This window comes from Coloeus monedula, assembly GCF_965178545.1.
Source record: "Coloeus monedula genome assembly, chromosome: 1".
Taxonomy (NCBI): Eukaryota; Metazoa; Chordata; class Aves; order Passeriformes; family Corvidae; genus Coloeus; species Coloeus monedula.
This window is the reverse complement of record NC_138781.1, coordinates 130762109-130778983: the sequence shown is the minus strand read 5'-3', so window position 1 is coordinate 130778983 and position 16875 is coordinate 130762109. Positions and strand designations below refer to the sequence as shown.

Sequence of the window (16875 nt, the reverse complement as noted above, 5' to 3'; positions counted from 1 at the left end):
AGATTCAAACATATCTTTACTTAGCATTTTTTGTTGTTTTTTTCTAAAACTTATTATCCTAGCACATTTTCATAGGGAAATGCATTTGAACAACTGCATTTGAAAAAAAAAACCGAAAACACTTTGGAGGAGTCATTTGGCATTTGAAACCACTGATAATTTTACAGGCCTGTGTTTATAAGGTGCTGAACTGTTTCACTTCAAAGTTAATAAATAAAACTTTAACTTCTAGGAGATGCAAAGAAAATGTATGTGAAGTTATGCAAGTGAGAAGAGGAATTTATCAAATACTTGCTGATTTGATAATAAACAATGTTTTCTCCCAAACTACAAAAATAGGTGAATATCAAGCATTTTGGTTGTTCTAGCTGTAATTTTAGAGAATGCACAAGGTCAAGGCTTCACATTTTATGAGATGCTGTGGTAGCGGCTCCCGGCCTTGTTCCAGTTCAAACATTGCTACAAAGTTGCCTGGCATGTTTGTAAGATATGCAACAGTTTGGAAAGGACTGTATTAACACCCAAAGTGCAATTCTGCGTGGATACGTGAGCTGTTAGATCGGCTGGGCAATGCTTTAGTAAACCAGAATACATCACACTAAGAAAGCAGGCAGTAATCTCTCATACTTTTATTTTCAGCATTTTCTGTTTCGGTGTCTGTTTTAGAAAAGTATGCACGCTGGGGTGTGATCAGTCTAGTTCGCAGACTTCTTATCAATAAGTCATGTCTGTTCATTCAGTTTATCAGGTGACACATAAAAATACACCTTGCAGCTTAGCTTTCCTCCTAGTAGCCTCATATGTAAAATACAAAATTTCATTTCAGCCAGAATAGAAATTGTGGTTTGGATTAGGAAAATTCTTATACTTGTTAGGAGAGAACTTCAGGCATTCCTGTTTTACTTCTGCTGATTTTAAGGTGAATGCAGAATTTGAAATCTCCTGTAAAACCCTTGCTGTAATGTTAAGTATACAATCAATGATGTCAAAAAAGCCATTTCTCATAACACTCATGCAGTCCTATATAAGTTGTACTGGGGCGTGTTCAGGTGCTTGCCTCAACAAAAACCGAATCTGAGCCAAAGTGCCTCTTTGAACGGGCTGTATGCTTTTCGTATAACCTTGCAAAGAACGACTTGCAAAATAATCAATAAAACCACAACTTATCGTCTCTGTAGTTCTTTAATGACTGTAAATACTTTAAAAAGCAGGCTTATTCCTTTTTATGAGAAGGGAAGGAGGAAATGTGGAATTGCACAGTGACTTGTCCCACACAGCAGGGTCGGTCAGAGTGGAAACTGTATCTTCTGGTGTGGAAAGGACAAAACTAACCCCCTTTGGCCCAGCTGTGCCTTGGGTTGGCATTAGGGCAATGGGATAGACTGCTTCTTTTGGTGTTGTAGACATTTTATGATTATTTTAAGCATAAAGCAAATTGCAACCCTTGCCCTGTTTACCCAGATCACCATTTTACATAGAACAGTAAGTTACATCAGCTGCAATTTGTGAGGACAAGACAAGCCCTCAGTGTTTTGCCTTTGCTTGATGACAGACAATAAGCTCAAAAGGCCACAGGAAAAAATGAAACTGGTATCTGTCAGGCTTGGAAGGTTTTTCTTCTCTGTATGATTTTAATTAATACTTAAAATGCATCAGCTGAACGGCGAATTGCTTTCAAAACTCGTTGAACACCGTGAACTCACCCTCCGTGAGGTTTCTGAGGCACTGACACAAGTTTTCCCAAGACGATGTGGATGCCCCACCCCTGGAAGTGAACAAGGCCCGGTTAGATGGGGCTCTGAGCAACCTGATCTAGTGGAAGGTGTCCCTGGCCACGGCAGAGGGGTTGCTTTTATGATCCTTAAAGTTCCTTCCAACCCCAACCACCCTTTCAATTCTATGATAAACTTCAATCGCGTGCTCCATGGGAGAGCATTTACGGTATCTCCGCCCTGCCACGTCCAATTATTAACAAGAAGTCGACATCAAAGTCTAATTTCAACACTTCCCCGGTAAACTTTGACAGCGCCGGCGCGGAGGCGGCTGCCCGCGGGCCGGGGCTCCCTCACACGCAGGCGCGGCCGCCACCGAGCGGGGCGGCGGAGGAGGCGGGCCCGTGGCCTCGCGCGCTGCGCCTGCGCCGGGGCGGCAGCGGCGGAGGCGGCGGCGGCGGCGGTGAGTGCGGCGCGCGGGGCCGCCGCCATTTCGGGCGCCGTGAGGGGGCTGCGCGTGCCGGCCGCGCTCCGGACGCGTCCCGCGGCACCGCGCAGCCCCGCGGCGGGGCGGGGCGGGGCGTGCGCTCAGCGCTCACTTGAACAGTGCTTAAAAATAAACCAGGTGAAGCAAGAAACTTCGAGTTTGTAAAAAAAAAAAAAAGAAAACAAAGAAGACGTAACAATTTTTTGCATGGATCTCTCCTTTTGCTAGGTTCTTTATCTCGGGAAAGATGGCAGATCCCTGGCAAGAATGTATGGATTATGCAGTTGGTTTAGCAAGGAAAGCTGGGGAGGTATGTATAAGCTCTTTATAAATAATAACGTTATTTATTGAGTTTAATATGTACATAGCTTTTTGAAGGAGGTTGATGTTAGAATCTCTTCCTAAGAGTGTTTTGTCAAAAACGTAAATGGGCAGAATAGTTTGTGATGGTCAAGTGCAAGATTAGATTGTCTTTTATGTTTGCAATTTGGCTAGCTTAAGAAAACAACTTTGTGCTTTTCCTTGGCCTGGAGTTAAAGTCCGTAAAGACTAAGGAGTAACTTTGGTTCCTTGAGTTTGATTTAAAAAATAAAACTCAGAATTGTGGTAAACAAAGAGCATCACCCTTAAACAACTCCTGTCTACCTTATTATTTTACCGCCTGAAAGTCGGTGACATTCTTTCTTGTGAACACTTCAATCAGCTTTATACAGTGGCTTGTTGATGGCACACAATACCATATTGTGTTCTCTCCGTGCTTGGAAGTGTCCAAAGCCAGGTTGGATGGAGCTCTAAGTCTGGTCCATGGAAGGTGTCCCTGCCCATGGCAGGAAGGTTGGAACTAGGTGGTTTTTAAGGCTCCCTCCAACCCAAACCACTCTATGATTGTTTCTCTTCATTAACTGCTTTGCTTCTGTAAATAAAAACCATCCCTTACAGCGATGACATTTTGCCATTTGAGATCTAAGACGGCTTAGAACAAGAAAAAGTTCGTACATCTTGGCAAAGCCTCAGCAGGAGTGGTTACCAAACGTTCAGTTCTACTTAGTAGTTCTACTTGGTACATTTGAAGGCTGTGGCAGCCAGACAAGATGACACATGTACTAATTCTGTCCCCTGGAGCTGCAAAATCTGTGCAACATTGTCGCTGCAACGACCTCATTAAAGTCTTCCCTCAGAAAATCTTTCTGAGTTATAGTAAAATAATTCTGTGGGCTATGAGGCATGGATTCCTGCTTAAGCTGATACTGATAGTTTTAAGATCATAACTGCTGGGTCTGGCTAAAAATAGCTGATTTGAGCTCAGTGTCAGGTGTTTTCTTCAACTTTGGTATTTAAATTTGTAAATTTAAAACTTGTCCTAACAAAATGGACCCCAGTTTCATCTACCTGGAGATCTTCCTATAGTACTTAGATTTAAAGCCATGTAAAACTTTGTAGTGAATAGGGACTAGAGATGCAAGTCTCAGCTCCTGCAGTTAAATCCATGTCACTGCTTGTGTTTGTGTTTTGTATATGCAGTATAGAAAATGGCTGTAAAAATGATGCTCAGATTTTTTTTGAAAACTAATATTTTCCATATTGTTAACAGTGAAAGATTTTTTTTGTTTTTGTTTTAACAGATAATCCGTGGAGCACTCAAAGAAGAAATATCTGTTATGACTAAAAGTTCACCTGTAGATCTAGTGACAGAAACTGATCAAAAAGTAGAAAACTTCATTATTTCTTTGATAAAAGAAAAGTATCCTTCTCACAGGTATGGCTGTTTACCAGTATGCTTTTGACAGAAAAAAAATGGAAAATTTATGATTTTGCTTGGTAAAATTTTAGTACAACTGGCATGCTGGAAAATTGCAGCATTCTCCTTTACCTTCAATAAATTAAGTATTTTAGAGTACTAGCAGGTTGAAGTTTTGCACAGGGCTGTAGCAACAAAACAAGGTGTCCCCAGGTTACTGACATGAGACAAAACTTAGACTGAACTTCATTTGCTGTTGAGCCAACTGAAAGAAACTTCTTGGTTATTGCTTTGGAAAATCAGAGGTGTCCCCAGGAGACCTGGAACCCAGATTTCTTGTCTGCTTTTGAAACTAATGTGCCTTTGCTGTCTATGTGGGATGGGTCCTGTGGAACCGAGTGCCTTTGGCAAATCTCATACAGTTTGACAACATAAAACATCCTTAAAAGAAGACAGGATCTTCTTGTTCTGCATAACACAAAGGCTGTCATACAAAATACTGCTTTCTTAATTGCTCTTCCCTTTTTTTCCTCTTCCCCTGCCTCTCTCTATATCCCTATCCTCCACTCCTTGAAAAATGTATTCATGACGGGTGATCTATATGTATTTTGCTTACATGGGTCTGTCTTTAGCATTTTGACACAATGGCTCAAGTTTAATACAGTTTCCTTAAAGTCAGTTTGCTGGTTTTTTCTTGCATTTTCTTGGAGATTTTGTTACTGTAGCTGTATATGTGGAATATAAGAAATCTGTGTAGAACTGGGGCAACGGAGGTGGTGCAAAAGTTCAGTAACCAAATTAGTATAATCATACAGACTTGTGGAATGACCTTGAAATAACAGTTTCTGTGACACTGATAAGCATTTTTGAATATTTTAGCTTCTTTTTATTTTAGGTAGCCAGTGTTGCATTAGACATAATGGTGCTGAACTTCTTTTTCTAGTGAATTACTCATCAGCTATATTCAGTCTCATCTTTCTGAAGGTCTGCTGCTTTTTGGAAACATGCTGTTTCTTTCTGATTAGTCATCTTCACTTCTGTAGTTAATCATAAAACTCTAATCAGTATTAAAGGGACCTCGTTTGTTACCTCTCGGTAGTTCTCATTTTTTATGTTTGTGGAGGGAAGCATGTGTTTGCTGCAAACTTTTCATAGGTTGAGTAATGTGTGATAAATTGTGACAGCCTGCAAAAGGCCTTGAAAAGAATTCCACCCACTTAGACTCATTCTAATAATTTTGCAGTCCAAAACAAATGCTTTCATGAGCAGCAAAAATTGTGAACTTTGGAGTGCTATAGCACTGTGCCTTCTGTGTCTCTGGGGTTTAATACTGTGGCTGAGCATGCACTCACCCTTCTTCAGAAACTGGTTTGAATTTCCATTCCATTACTATATTACTGTTTTTTCATGCTTGTAAAACTAAAATTTTGAGATTAACAACTTTATCATATTTGGGTTTAAATCAGTCTTTAAATTTAATAGTTGCTGCAGTGTTCTAACCAGATGCACAAGACCACAAAGGCTTTTTTCACTGAAAACACAAGCTAAAAAATAATGTTGTGTAGCACAAATAAGCTGAAAGGTGTAAATAGCTATAGGTATTTTGAACAAAATTTGATGATGCTGTTACTGGAAAAAAATTATGAAAACGTCAATGTTCTGAATGCTAAATTCTGGTATTATTTCTATATTGAAACATAAAATTCTTTTTGCCACATATTGTGCTTATCCTTGACATCATAAATACTGATGCAAGCTTGGTCAGATATGGTTGGTGCTTTATGGATAAATAATGTTTTTCTCAGTTTTTTATGTATGATCGCTGGTGGTACTCCAAGCTTCATCTCACTTTTAAGAATTTCAGTGTCAAGGACAGTGTTGTAATTAATACATTTTTAACAATTTCTTTCTGTCTTTTAAATGTGTTTCTACTGTAGCTTTATTGGAGAGGAATCTGTTGCAGCTGGAGAGGGCAGCATTCTGACAGACAACCCCACATGGATTATAGACCCAATTGATGGAACTACCAACTTTGTACACAGGTCCACCTTTCATTTTTTTGTTAGCAACCTCAACTGATAATCCTTTTTCTTTCTCCAGTTCCCTGAAAGTAAGGTTGTTTTAAATTTTTAAATTGCTTTGAAAGAGATACTATGAACTTGTTAATGGTTACAAATTGCTACTTACTGAGAGCTACTGGGCAGTTTTTGTAAGCATTTTAATATTCCTGTGAGTATTTTAATAGTCTTGGTCTGTTACCTACATCAGTTGTTCCATAAGAGGCCTGTATTATATAGCAGGGGTCAGCAGCCTTTGGCATGGATTCCAAAGATAGATGGGCAGATTTCAACAGGAGCAGGACTCAGAGTAAGAAGTTGCAGCATCTTCAGAGAGGGAATAACAGCTTCAGGTGCTGATTTCTAAGAAATTTCAAATCCGTTGAGATCTAGGAGCCCCAGCTAAAGAAGAAAGCAAGATATTGCCAGTAATTATCAATGGTATTTTGCACCAAGATGAGGAGGGGACTTTCAGTGTAATGCTGACAGCCTATTCCTTATGTCTTTTAAATGTGATAGATTTTGGCCCCAGTGAGCTTTTCTGAGTCTGCTTGATTTCAGTTTTGAAATGACTGCTCCTGTGTGCACAATGGCTTTTAAACAGCTTCTGAATCCTGCTAAATAACATGTTCAGAAACTTACAAGAAAAGAACCCATTCTACTGAATCTGCAGGCTTAAAAGTTGGTATTTTTTGCCAAAAGAACAAAAGCAAATGTCTGGGAATTGAAAAAAAATTAACTGGTTGATTGTTTCAAACTTAGACTGAGATGCAATCCACCATGTCTTACATAGTCCCACTGTCTTCACTCTTCCTCCATTCTTCAGTATCTGTCTTGGTCATGGCTTTGGTGGAAAACGGGGAGGTAGGGGCAGAGGTAACTTGGTTCTTCTTATGAGACCAGCTTGTTCCTTCTGAGAAAGGTTAGTAGCATAGAGGCTTGTTTGCATTCTTTGGCTGTAAAAAACAGTCCCTAAGCTAGGAACAGCTGTAACAGGAATAACAGCCCCTTGTGCATAGAAAAGTTTGTGTTTCAAATGGTAATAAGTGTTATTGGCTCTATTTTCAGCTAAACTGTGCAAATTCCAGAAACCTATGTTGTATATAGTCCAAGTTTGTTTTTGAAATATACATTACATTTAACTGAACACTGTCTTTATTAAGAGTAAGCATGGTAATGAAAGAAATTTAGTATCTCACTATAAATTAGTGAAATGTTTTGTTTTGTAGGTTTCCATTTGTGGCAGTTTCAATTGGCTTTGTTGTAAACAAAAAGGTATACTTTTTATTACTTAATATCTAATCAAACCCAAATTAATTGCTTGTTTCTAGTTACAACTAAGTTCTGTAATTTCCTATTTCATAGTAAATAGGAACACAGGGAAAAAAACCTCAAGGTATTTTTTCTTGCAGATAGAGTTTGGAATTGTGTATAGTTGTGTAGAAGACAAGATGTATACTGCCAGAAAAGGAAAAGGTGCATTTTGCAATGGTCAGAAACTTCAAGTATCGGGCCAAGAAGGTAAGCTGAACTGAGTAGCTTCTTTCTGGTAATTACCAGATTGCAAATGAGACAGCAGAAATTTCATACCTGGATATATTGGTATTTCTTAGCTCATAGTTTTGTTTTGCAAGACTTTCTTTGGCCATGGGCCAAAAGAAACACCTTTTATGTTCTCTTTGATGCATATGATGTCATCTGTGCAAAATCAGGACTTGGCAATTGAAGATTTTATTCCCCATGTGTGTATTGTTGTTTTGTTAGTTTGTTTCTTTGTTTTTAATTCCCTATATATCTGCAATCTGTTTGAGATTGTTCTTCAGAGTGTAACAAATCTGCCAAACAATTCAACTTCTCCCAGGTGTGACCTGTAGGTTTAAGTCAGTAGCACTCCTCTATGCTTACAACCCTACATCAAGTAAAATCTGTGCTTCAAATGGGATCTTTAAGTATCTCAAGACTTTTAATTTTTCTAGCAATAGAATTTTATTTAGTGATGTCATTGATTAATGCATATGTGCAGTTGGAGCAGATTATGCTTTTTTCATTGTATTTTATATTTTCCTGCCATTTTCCAAGTAATAAGATCTTTATTTGTTTGATATATGTAATATTTTATTAAGATACCTCACTTTTATTCAGTCTTGTAAGAAAGCAATGAGGTAAACTCTGCTAGTCACTGTGGCTATTTAAGTTGTGCTGTTGGAAGAGTGAGGTTTTGTTTCTTTTCCAGACATTACAAAATCCCTTTTAGTAACAGAATTGGGGTCAAATCGTGATCCAGAGGCTATAAAAATAATTCTTTCTAATATGGAAAGACTTCTCAGTATTCCTATTCATGGGTAAGACACTTATATTTTCTATATGTATTTATATGTACTGACAATGGTTACTATTGTAAATATGATAATTTATAGAAAGCTTTGGTTGTGTTATATTTGACACCTTAAATGTGAAATATGGTTTAAATGTTTCTGTCTAGTAGCTTCCACAGAGAAACTGTGTTTAGCTTTTTCAAGCTTAGATACATGGAAGAGAACCCTAACAATCAGTATTGAGAAGCAAAGCATGTTTGGGCTTGTAGGACTGCAAAGTGTTATATTTACTAGTTTAAAAAATTATGTGCAATTTTGTGCACTTTTTTCCCCTAGAAACACACAAGGAATAAAACTGGATGAACAGAAGCTATGTTGCATTTCTTAGTTTCCTTTCCTTGTAGTAATGAAAATTGTTGTTGTTTTTTTTAATATATATATACATGTATGTCTCAGGAGACAAAAATAGATCTCCTTTTCCTTTTTCAAAACCATACTACTTTGTCTGAGTAGTTTAAATTGTCCATGAACTGCTCTTATTTTGGTTGCATTCCCTGCTTCCTCTTCTCCAGATAAACCAAAGTCTAATTTCCACAAAATATTTTGTATAAAGTTGGTTTCAGCAGACAGTTTTTTGTTTCTCAACCATATTCATGTTTGTTCTAACAAGTATTATGCTGAGATTCTCAGGATTCTTGTTTTGACACTTGACATGCTTAACATGTAGATTTTTTCTACTTCCAGAAAGTCTTCCGATGCTGCTAAAGAATATATATGTTAGGGTGAAAGTAGGAAACACGTTTTAGGAGTGTCGTGAGTTCAACTTGGTCATTTTATTTGTAAACAATAATTTGAGACTGGAGTTGATTTAAGTTGCATCTTGCAGTAGTTTAGCTGCTATCAGTTACAATTTAATGTACAGTTTACTGTTAGTTGAAATAACTGCAGCATTTACACAAGTCACACTTACTGGCTAAGTGCATTGACACTTCCAAAAGAAACTGGAATCTGTGACACAAGGATTTGGTGAAGTTAACCAGACCAAATTTATGCTGTGTAATTTATTTTTTGTGATTACTGTTAGAGGGTTTGGCAAGTCAGAGATGTTTACTGAGCATCACCAGCGAAACTGACAAAAATGGTTTTTCAGCACTGGAAAGTATACACTCTCCTTGAATTCTTGTATTCAAAGAGCAAAATAGACTATCTGTTAGTGTTTCATGGGAAATTATCTTCCACGATATGTTGTAGTTTAAGAAATGATTTAAGATGTATTTAAACCAAAATTGATTAACAGAATTTGTAAATGTAATTTCTGAAAATTTGCTGTATTTTGAAAACTCTTCAAGCTACTTAAGCAACACTTCCTGCCCATTTTTTTATGTTTCTCTGCAGCATTTCATCATCCTTTCTCCAGTTCATCAGGACATTTCTGCGTTCTCTGTGCAGTGTACACAGACACTGTAACTTCTTTGCAAACTCTTCTCAGTTAAAACAACATCTTGTATCTCCTTTAGCATTAGAGCTGTTGGTACAGCAGCTGTGAACATGTGCCTTGTGGCAACAGGTGGAGCTGATGCCTATTATGAAATGGGGATTCACTGCTGGGATATGGCAGGAGCTGGAATCATTATTACTGAAGCTGGTGGAGTCCTGCTGGATGTAACAGGTGAATACGTGGGCCTGCATAATACTCTTTACCCTTTTAAATGACTAACGGAGCAAAATGTAGCTGAAATGAGAAGCCAAGAAGTTCTTTTCAGTCCTCTTTCCAGCAACCACTACTGAACAGTTCCCAACCCATCAATAGATAAAGAACAGGTTAATTTTATGTTCTTAAGCAACAAGACAACCTTTACTGCCTTGGCTGGACTCCTGGAAAAGTGAAAAAAGACAGTAAATGTACACCGAAGAGAATTTAAATGCAGCTCATACGAGATACCTGTTGTGTTAAATGCATTTTTGTCCAGCAAAACTTGGTTCTAAATTGTAATGTATAATTTACACTTAGTTTTTTCAGTGCTTATTTTCATACCAGCTTTTAATTTTCTCCATATATAAAACTGGCTGCTTTGTTTGCTTTGCTTTCTAGGTGGACCATTTGATTTGATGTCTCGAAGAATAATTGCAGCAAGCAGTCAAGCTATCGGAGAGAGAATAGCGAAAGCACTTCAAGTAATTCCTCTGAGAAGAGATGATGCAACCAACTGAACACCAAAGCTGGACCTTAAATGTTGTTTTCTAATGTTGTCTCGTATTCCCACATGGTGGTTGTTCTACACCTTGAATAGATGGTAGTCTTTCAGTACTGGTGTGGCTGCTAAGTAGAGCTTTGAGATTGAACAATATTGTAAGTAAGCTTTAACTGTTGAGTATTTTATTTAACATCACAATTAGATAAAAATCTAGAAAAAGAAGCAAATATATGCAACTAGTATACACTGGAACACATAGCAAGAGACTCTTTGATGTATAGATCAATAAAGATCTCTAGTTCTGTTAGTGACAAAACCAAAAACTGCTGTCCTAACACCACATCATCACAGCTGATCCTGAACCCAAAAAGATGAAGGCATTACTGTTTATCCAGTCTTTCTCTGTCTGGTTTCCAGTGGTATCCATTTCCATACCTCATTGCAGTTTTTGTAAAGGTAGTTCACACATTTCCAAACTTGTTAGTTGCTCATAGTTTTGGCTACAGTTTAAAGCTTTTAGTACTTAGGTATCATTGGGTTTGTAGCCATCCTACCTTTCTGATGGTAGATAGACACAGTCTCTTCTTTAGCCTCGTATGTGGCCAGTACACTTGCAAACCCATTGCAATTTCAAAAGTAATAGTTATTGTGCCAGAAAATACGTGCATCTTCCAGAATTAAGGTCTGAGCACGCCTAGCACCAAATGTACTTACTTGAAATTAAGATGCAGTATGATTTTCATTTTGTTAATTTTGGTTGAGTTTCTTCATGGATGAGTGTGTTTTGAAGTCTAAGGAATCGTTAAATCCAAGAGAGTTACACAGTTACCTAAAGGGTTTATAAATTAAGAAATATTAGTGATTTAATTCTAGGTGTCAGTTTTTGTAAACTTTGAAAATTATACTGGTTCTCTGCATTTTTGTATTTAAGATTGTTAAAAGCATCAGTGCACTGTTCAAATAATTAATGCACTTTAAAAAAAAGATGTCACTCAGATCAGTTTTTAGACTGATTTTTTTTTTTTTTTGTGTTGAAAAGAAAGTTGTCTCATTGGTTGTTTAGTCAAGACACAGCAATGGAAAGTATGACTTTTTGTACTGCTGTCCCACTATTTTTATTTTGAAAAACGGTATACTGAAGTTTCAACAGAGTGCATATTATAAATGTCAGGGTTTTTAATCAGTTGATTTCTGCAGATTTTTCAGAAATACTTAATTTTAAGATGTATCTAATGCTGGATGATTAATGTTAATGAGGTCAGCCTGCTATTTTAAAGGTCCTCCCAAAAAGCCAGACTTAAAATTATTTTACTTTTTAAATTCCTGTTGACAAGGATGGAAAACTTTTGAGCATTTCAGTGTAACTTTGTTGCTGTAAACAATGTGTGTGGGAACATGGTTATTTTTTAATGTCTTCTGTACCATTTCTGTGGCTTTTGTTTAACAAAATCTGCATAACTTTATTTGTGAAATGGAGATATGTCTAAAAAGTACTTAAGATGAGAGAACATGTTAGAAATAAATAACTTTAGCAGCAGTGTGGCTTCAGCTGTGCTTCCTTTCTTAGCATTCATCAGGCTGCAGTGCTGTGACCCATCAGGCTGGATCTGTGGGCCTCAAACTCTCTGAGTTGAACACTTTTTCTTCTTCGCCCCTGATGTGCATAGATCAAAAACTGTTGTGCCTTTGTATGTGGGATTATGTATGCACCTGCAGTTGGCTTTTGGAGCAAATATTTCCCCTTGTTCCAATGAGATCATGGTTCATTAATCATTTTCAACCTCAGACTCAAACATTATGGGTTATCTTGCCTGTCATTTGTGTTGGAGATCTGTCAGCTGGTTGAAGCATGTAGCTTTCTCATTGTTAGCTTTCCTTATGATGTTATCAGAGGAAAAATTTTTATTAATTTCTTATCTTGGCTTTCTTCACTCTGTTTATGTTGGAGATTAGTGCAATTTTTTTTTGCTCACTCTCTAAATGGCAGTTTTTATCAACTGTCTTCTTTCTTTTTAATTTCAGCCACCTTTTGAGGAGGATCAGAAATCCTAATTTGCTATTTTGCTAAGCATTATCTTCTCAGGTACCTCTTTAATATGTGGCCACTTCTTTTGTCATGTGAAAGGACACTGAAATGTAATTACTAAGATTAGACATTTTGCTTCTGTTCTAGCCTGCGATTTTGACCAGCTTTTCTAATGAAACAGGTCAAGATTTCTGTGTATGCAAAATGCTTTTGAGAGTATATATGAGGTAGTCCCTGAATGTTCAAAACTACAAAAAGTATGATTTTGTTGCTTTAAAAGATGGAGGGGCAAAATTAATCCTCTTAAATTATTAAAAAAAAAATCTAAGATAAAATTATGTATTTACAAGAGCTTTTGCTGGGCAATGAGACAATTGGAAAGAAAGGCCAGTTACCACAGACTGAACAGACAAACTGTCAGATTAAAGTAATGAATATTCCTCATGAAGGTATCAACAGGCCAGTACACAGGAAACTTTCTTGCACAACTTTTCAGTGAACAACCCAGGACTTCAGCTGGCAAATACCACTGTGGTTTGAACCTCAGCTCTGAGTGAAGAACACTCAAAACTTACAGGTGCAAGAAGATCAAGTGGACAGAGTCAGCAACTGGAGCAAGTGAAAAAATAAAAAAAATACTGCTGGAAATTAAAGGACTACATGAGCAAATTTAACCAGTCCTTTTGCCTTTACTTTGAGAATTTAAATGGCCAACATTGTCACTATATAGTTACTGTAGAGCCTGCTGCTCGTCTTAACAAAGGTCTTCGAAGTAGGGGACTGATTTTTAGCCTGACACTAAAACAATTAGTACTACACAATAGGTAATGGTGACTTCTACCACTGATGTGTATGCAGGAGGGGAGGTATCCTTAGCCTGCTGTCCTGGCTACCACCCATCACTGGCCATCTCCATTTACTGATTTGCTGATAATTTGCGATTGTTTCCTGTGATGACCTGCAGAGCTTCGCTCTAGCTGCACAGCAGAGTATTCCAGTAGATTCAATCCTGCAGAGCTTTTCCCAGCATGAAATATTGCCAAAGTCACAAAAGGCTTCAGGATCTCGTCCAGCCCTCTTAAATAGCCCCATAGAAAATCCCTCCTCTGCATCCCCTTCCCTTGTGGAATACGGACTATCCCTCATAATATCTGTGACCTAAAGCTGTGGTTTAATTTTACTTAGTCTAATGTCAGTGTGAACTGGGCATTTTGACTAGAACAAAATGTCATCCTGCGGCCTTGGTAATGAAGCATTTTAAATAAGGAACAAACATCTCTTTCTTTTCACAAGCTTCTTTCCATCCTCCTAAAGCCAGCAGCTAATTCAGTTCTATTCATTACCTGTGAGGGAGGTAATTGCTTCCTTCACAAATCTGATCCTGTTGCTAAAGTGCTGACAGGCAGCTCTCCAACAGTACATTAGTTTTGGATCTACAGCAGCTGGCACGGCTGCCTTTATTTGCACAAACTCCAAGCATCACAAGGATGTCAATGATGTGACACCTCAAGAGTGTCAGCCAGATCTCCTGGATGGCAAAATCCATTCCATCTCTGAATTACTGCTTGTCCAGCACCAAGAACAACAGTGAATGTAGTCTGTCACATCACTCTCCAGTTTGTACAATCTTCACACAAAGATCTGCAGCTTCTTAAAGATCAGCAGGAGCTTCTGACATGTCCTCTGTGCCCACTATCTGCTGTCTGCCTGCTAAAACAACAGGGCAAAGAAAATCTGACACACTTCAAAGCCGTGTGCAGCATTTGGAACAAACAAATTGGAGGCCTGTGCTCAGCCAAGAGCATATTATGGCACTGTATGAGAGCTACAAACTCCCGCCTGTTTGAGGAGGAGAATGGCTTAAAGAATGGAATGCTCTTTCCCAAAGCAAAGCAGAACTAATTTTCAAGCACAATTCAAGTTATTAAGACGCTAAAAAATAATGGCGACTGTACATCCTGTTCCAGAAGCTTATAGCCTCTCTTGGTGACTGGTACATTGACTGCATACACTGTGTCATACATACTCTTGCACAATCCCGGGGATGACTTTTACACTGAGGTGATTCTCTCTGTGCAAACGTTGCTTTAGTTGGGAACTGGGCCCTCTGTACTCCCCTTAAAGTGAAACGAAAAGACAAAGAAAATGCAATAGCAATGGCTGTGCCACAGCAATAAGTAAGCCAACCTCCCCTTTTCATGCAGTGGAAGATTAAGGTTTACATTTTGTTATGTCCCTCCTTAGCTCAGCAGAGACTACGTTTACAACCATGTGAAGCACTTAATTTAGAAGTGGTTGTACTGCAAATATTGATAAATAATTTCATAGGCGCTCTTCCTCAGCTTTCTGGGTTACATCTTCCTCTGCTGCTGTCCCGGGAGGGGTGGTTCCGTGCTGTTTTATGCGGCCCGTGGACGCAGGCGGTGGGCGGTCTTGGGGAAGATGCACAAACCCCCGAAGAGCCGCGCCCCTCACCGCTCCCGGCACAACACTAGATGGCAGCCGGAGTCAGGGGAACACGAGGAGGCCCAGCGCTCCCTTGGTTTAGCGAGCATTCCTTTTTCCACGGCTCACTTCCATCCTGCTCTGCTCCCTGTAGTTTTTATGGGATACAATAGCTGAGAACTATTTAGAAGAATTATTCCAAAATTTTTTGAGGACTTTGGCTCTGTTTTTCTGTGACTTGAGAAGGAGTGTGAAATAGGACTTGTGCCAGCAGAATTAATATTCCCTCCTTTTCAGTGTTGAAGACCGGTATGTATCACAAAAGATCACAAATCTAAACTCTAAAATAAGATAAATGCCATAAAAATCCTTAGATTATACTGCATTTAAGGCTACAGTAATTTCCCCTGTGTTTTTTTCTGTCATAAATTAGGACATGCCTTTTTAAAAGCCTTTCTTTTAAGCCTACAAGATAATCTTCTGGGCACTCATGTATTAACCCGTATGCAGATACAGCCCTGGGACAACAAACCCAGACACAGAAAAAGGAGGTCTTAATGATTTTTGAGATGCAGTTGTTATGTTTTCCAAAGAGAACACAAGCTCAATATGTTGCCTCCAAATGCGTTGTGATAATGTAAAGGAACTATAGTAGCTGTGTCTGTATTGTCCCTGTACAATAGGATATTGAAACTATATTTTTCAGGATCTGCTCAAGCATGGATAGGTAACTCATCCCCTCATTTCAAGGTTTCACAGGTCTCTGTGCCACATCCTGTAAAAAGTTAAAAAGTTTATTTGTATTTATGACCTTGCCTACAAAGGCAGTGGCCTAGAGGTTAAGTGCCAATGCATTACTGACAAAAGGCTCACTCTTTATCTCAGTGTGGCTGTTGAGAGGCATTGTCTCCCAGGAAAGGACTTTTCTCAGGAAAAGACTTTCCTGCCCTCCCTGTAACACATCTGGAGATGCCCTGCCAGAGCGCACCATGCAGAACATAAGGACGCTGCCGAGTACATTTGCACAGGCTGTCGGGGGGGCCCCAAGATACTCTGCTTCCTAAAAGCAAGTAGTGAAAGGAGAGGTGTGTCCTGTACTGTCTGCAATGCCCTTTAGTAGAGGTCAGAGTGAATTAAAATAAGTGACTCTAGTGAGGATCAGTATGGTATATCTCCTTTCTACTATGACTTCTCTATGGTGTTGCAAGACAGCTACATTGTCCTTCCTTCCTCAGTTGCAAATTTCCCTTTGGACAAGAGAAAAGCTCCTAAAGCTGTTTCTGGCCGTGGGTGTCTTGGCTGAGGACAAATAGCTGTGGAAAGAGGGTCCCAGCTGAGATGTGTTGACCTGGGGATTGCTGTGGTGTGGGATCTTGGAGAAGGTAGGAGAGGGACTTGGCCAGAACAGGCCAACAGCAGCAGGGACAGGAGATCCTAGTTTGGTACCGAGTTATATTAGTACCGGCAGGGAATGTTTCTAGTTTTAGAAATGTCATTCTTTTCAGCTCTCATGACAAACAGGTATGATGACATCTATAGAGGTATTTAGAAAGCCTCTGTAGGGATTTTCAATTTTCTATAGTTTTTCCAGAATTAAAATAAGTAAGTTCAGGTGTAAAAGTTCATCAGGATGACTTTATTTATTATTAATGGAATAACCCTCAACTTTACTGGATGTTTGCATTGGCCTTTTGTAGGCAAACAATCACCTCACTACTGAAAACTAAAAATAATAAAAACACCCTTTATTTCTGCTTCATTATACTTGAAATTGTGGTTACAGTTCTCAACAGTCCTCCAGCAAAACACATTTAAAAGAGAGTAATGGTTAATGTTATTAGAAATTCCTGTTTCAATATTTATTTAGTTGTAATTAGCAATGTGTTAGCTGTGTAAAAGT

At 38.6% G+C, this 16875-nt stretch overlaps 1 protein-coding gene across 2 annotated transcripts; it reads left to right on the top strand.

Moving 5' to 3' along the window:
- Positions 1-2127: 2127 nt before the first annotated feature.
- On the top strand, positions 2128-12046 carry IMPA1 (inositol monophosphatase 1). Of its 2 annotated transcripts, none has more exons than XM_082298328.1 (9): positions 2128-2175; positions 2428-2509; positions 3822-3955; positions 5875-5979; positions 7224-7269; positions 7407-7515; positions 8228-8336; positions 9827-9978; positions 10402-12046. In XM_082298328.1, exons 2-9 carry the CDS (start codon positions 2447-2449, stop codon positions 10518-10520), a joined length of 837 nt encoding a protein of 278 aa, XP_082154454.1. In that variant the 5' UTR covers positions 2128-2175; positions 2428-2446; the 3' UTR covers positions 10521-12046. The 2 variants fall into 2 exon arrangements, with proteins under 2 accessions (XP_082154454.1, XP_082154453.1); XM_082298327.1 differs by lacking the exon at positions 2128-2175 and adding an exon at positions 2196-2337.
- Positions 12047-16875: the final 4829 nt, after the last annotated feature.

Coding starts and splice junctions, on each gene's coding strand:
- IMPA1 (XM_082298328.1), top strand. CDS start 2,447: ATGGCAGATCCCTGGCAAGAATGTATGGATTATGCAGTTGGTTTAGCA. Junction 2,510..3,821: donor TAGCAAGGAAAGCTGGGGAG/GTATGTATAAGC, acceptor TTGTTTTAACAG/ATAATCCGTGGAGCACTCAA. Junction 5,980..7,223: donor ACTACCAACTTTGTACACAG/GTCCACCTTTCA, acceptor TTTGTTTTGTAG/GTTTCCATTTGTGGCAGTTT.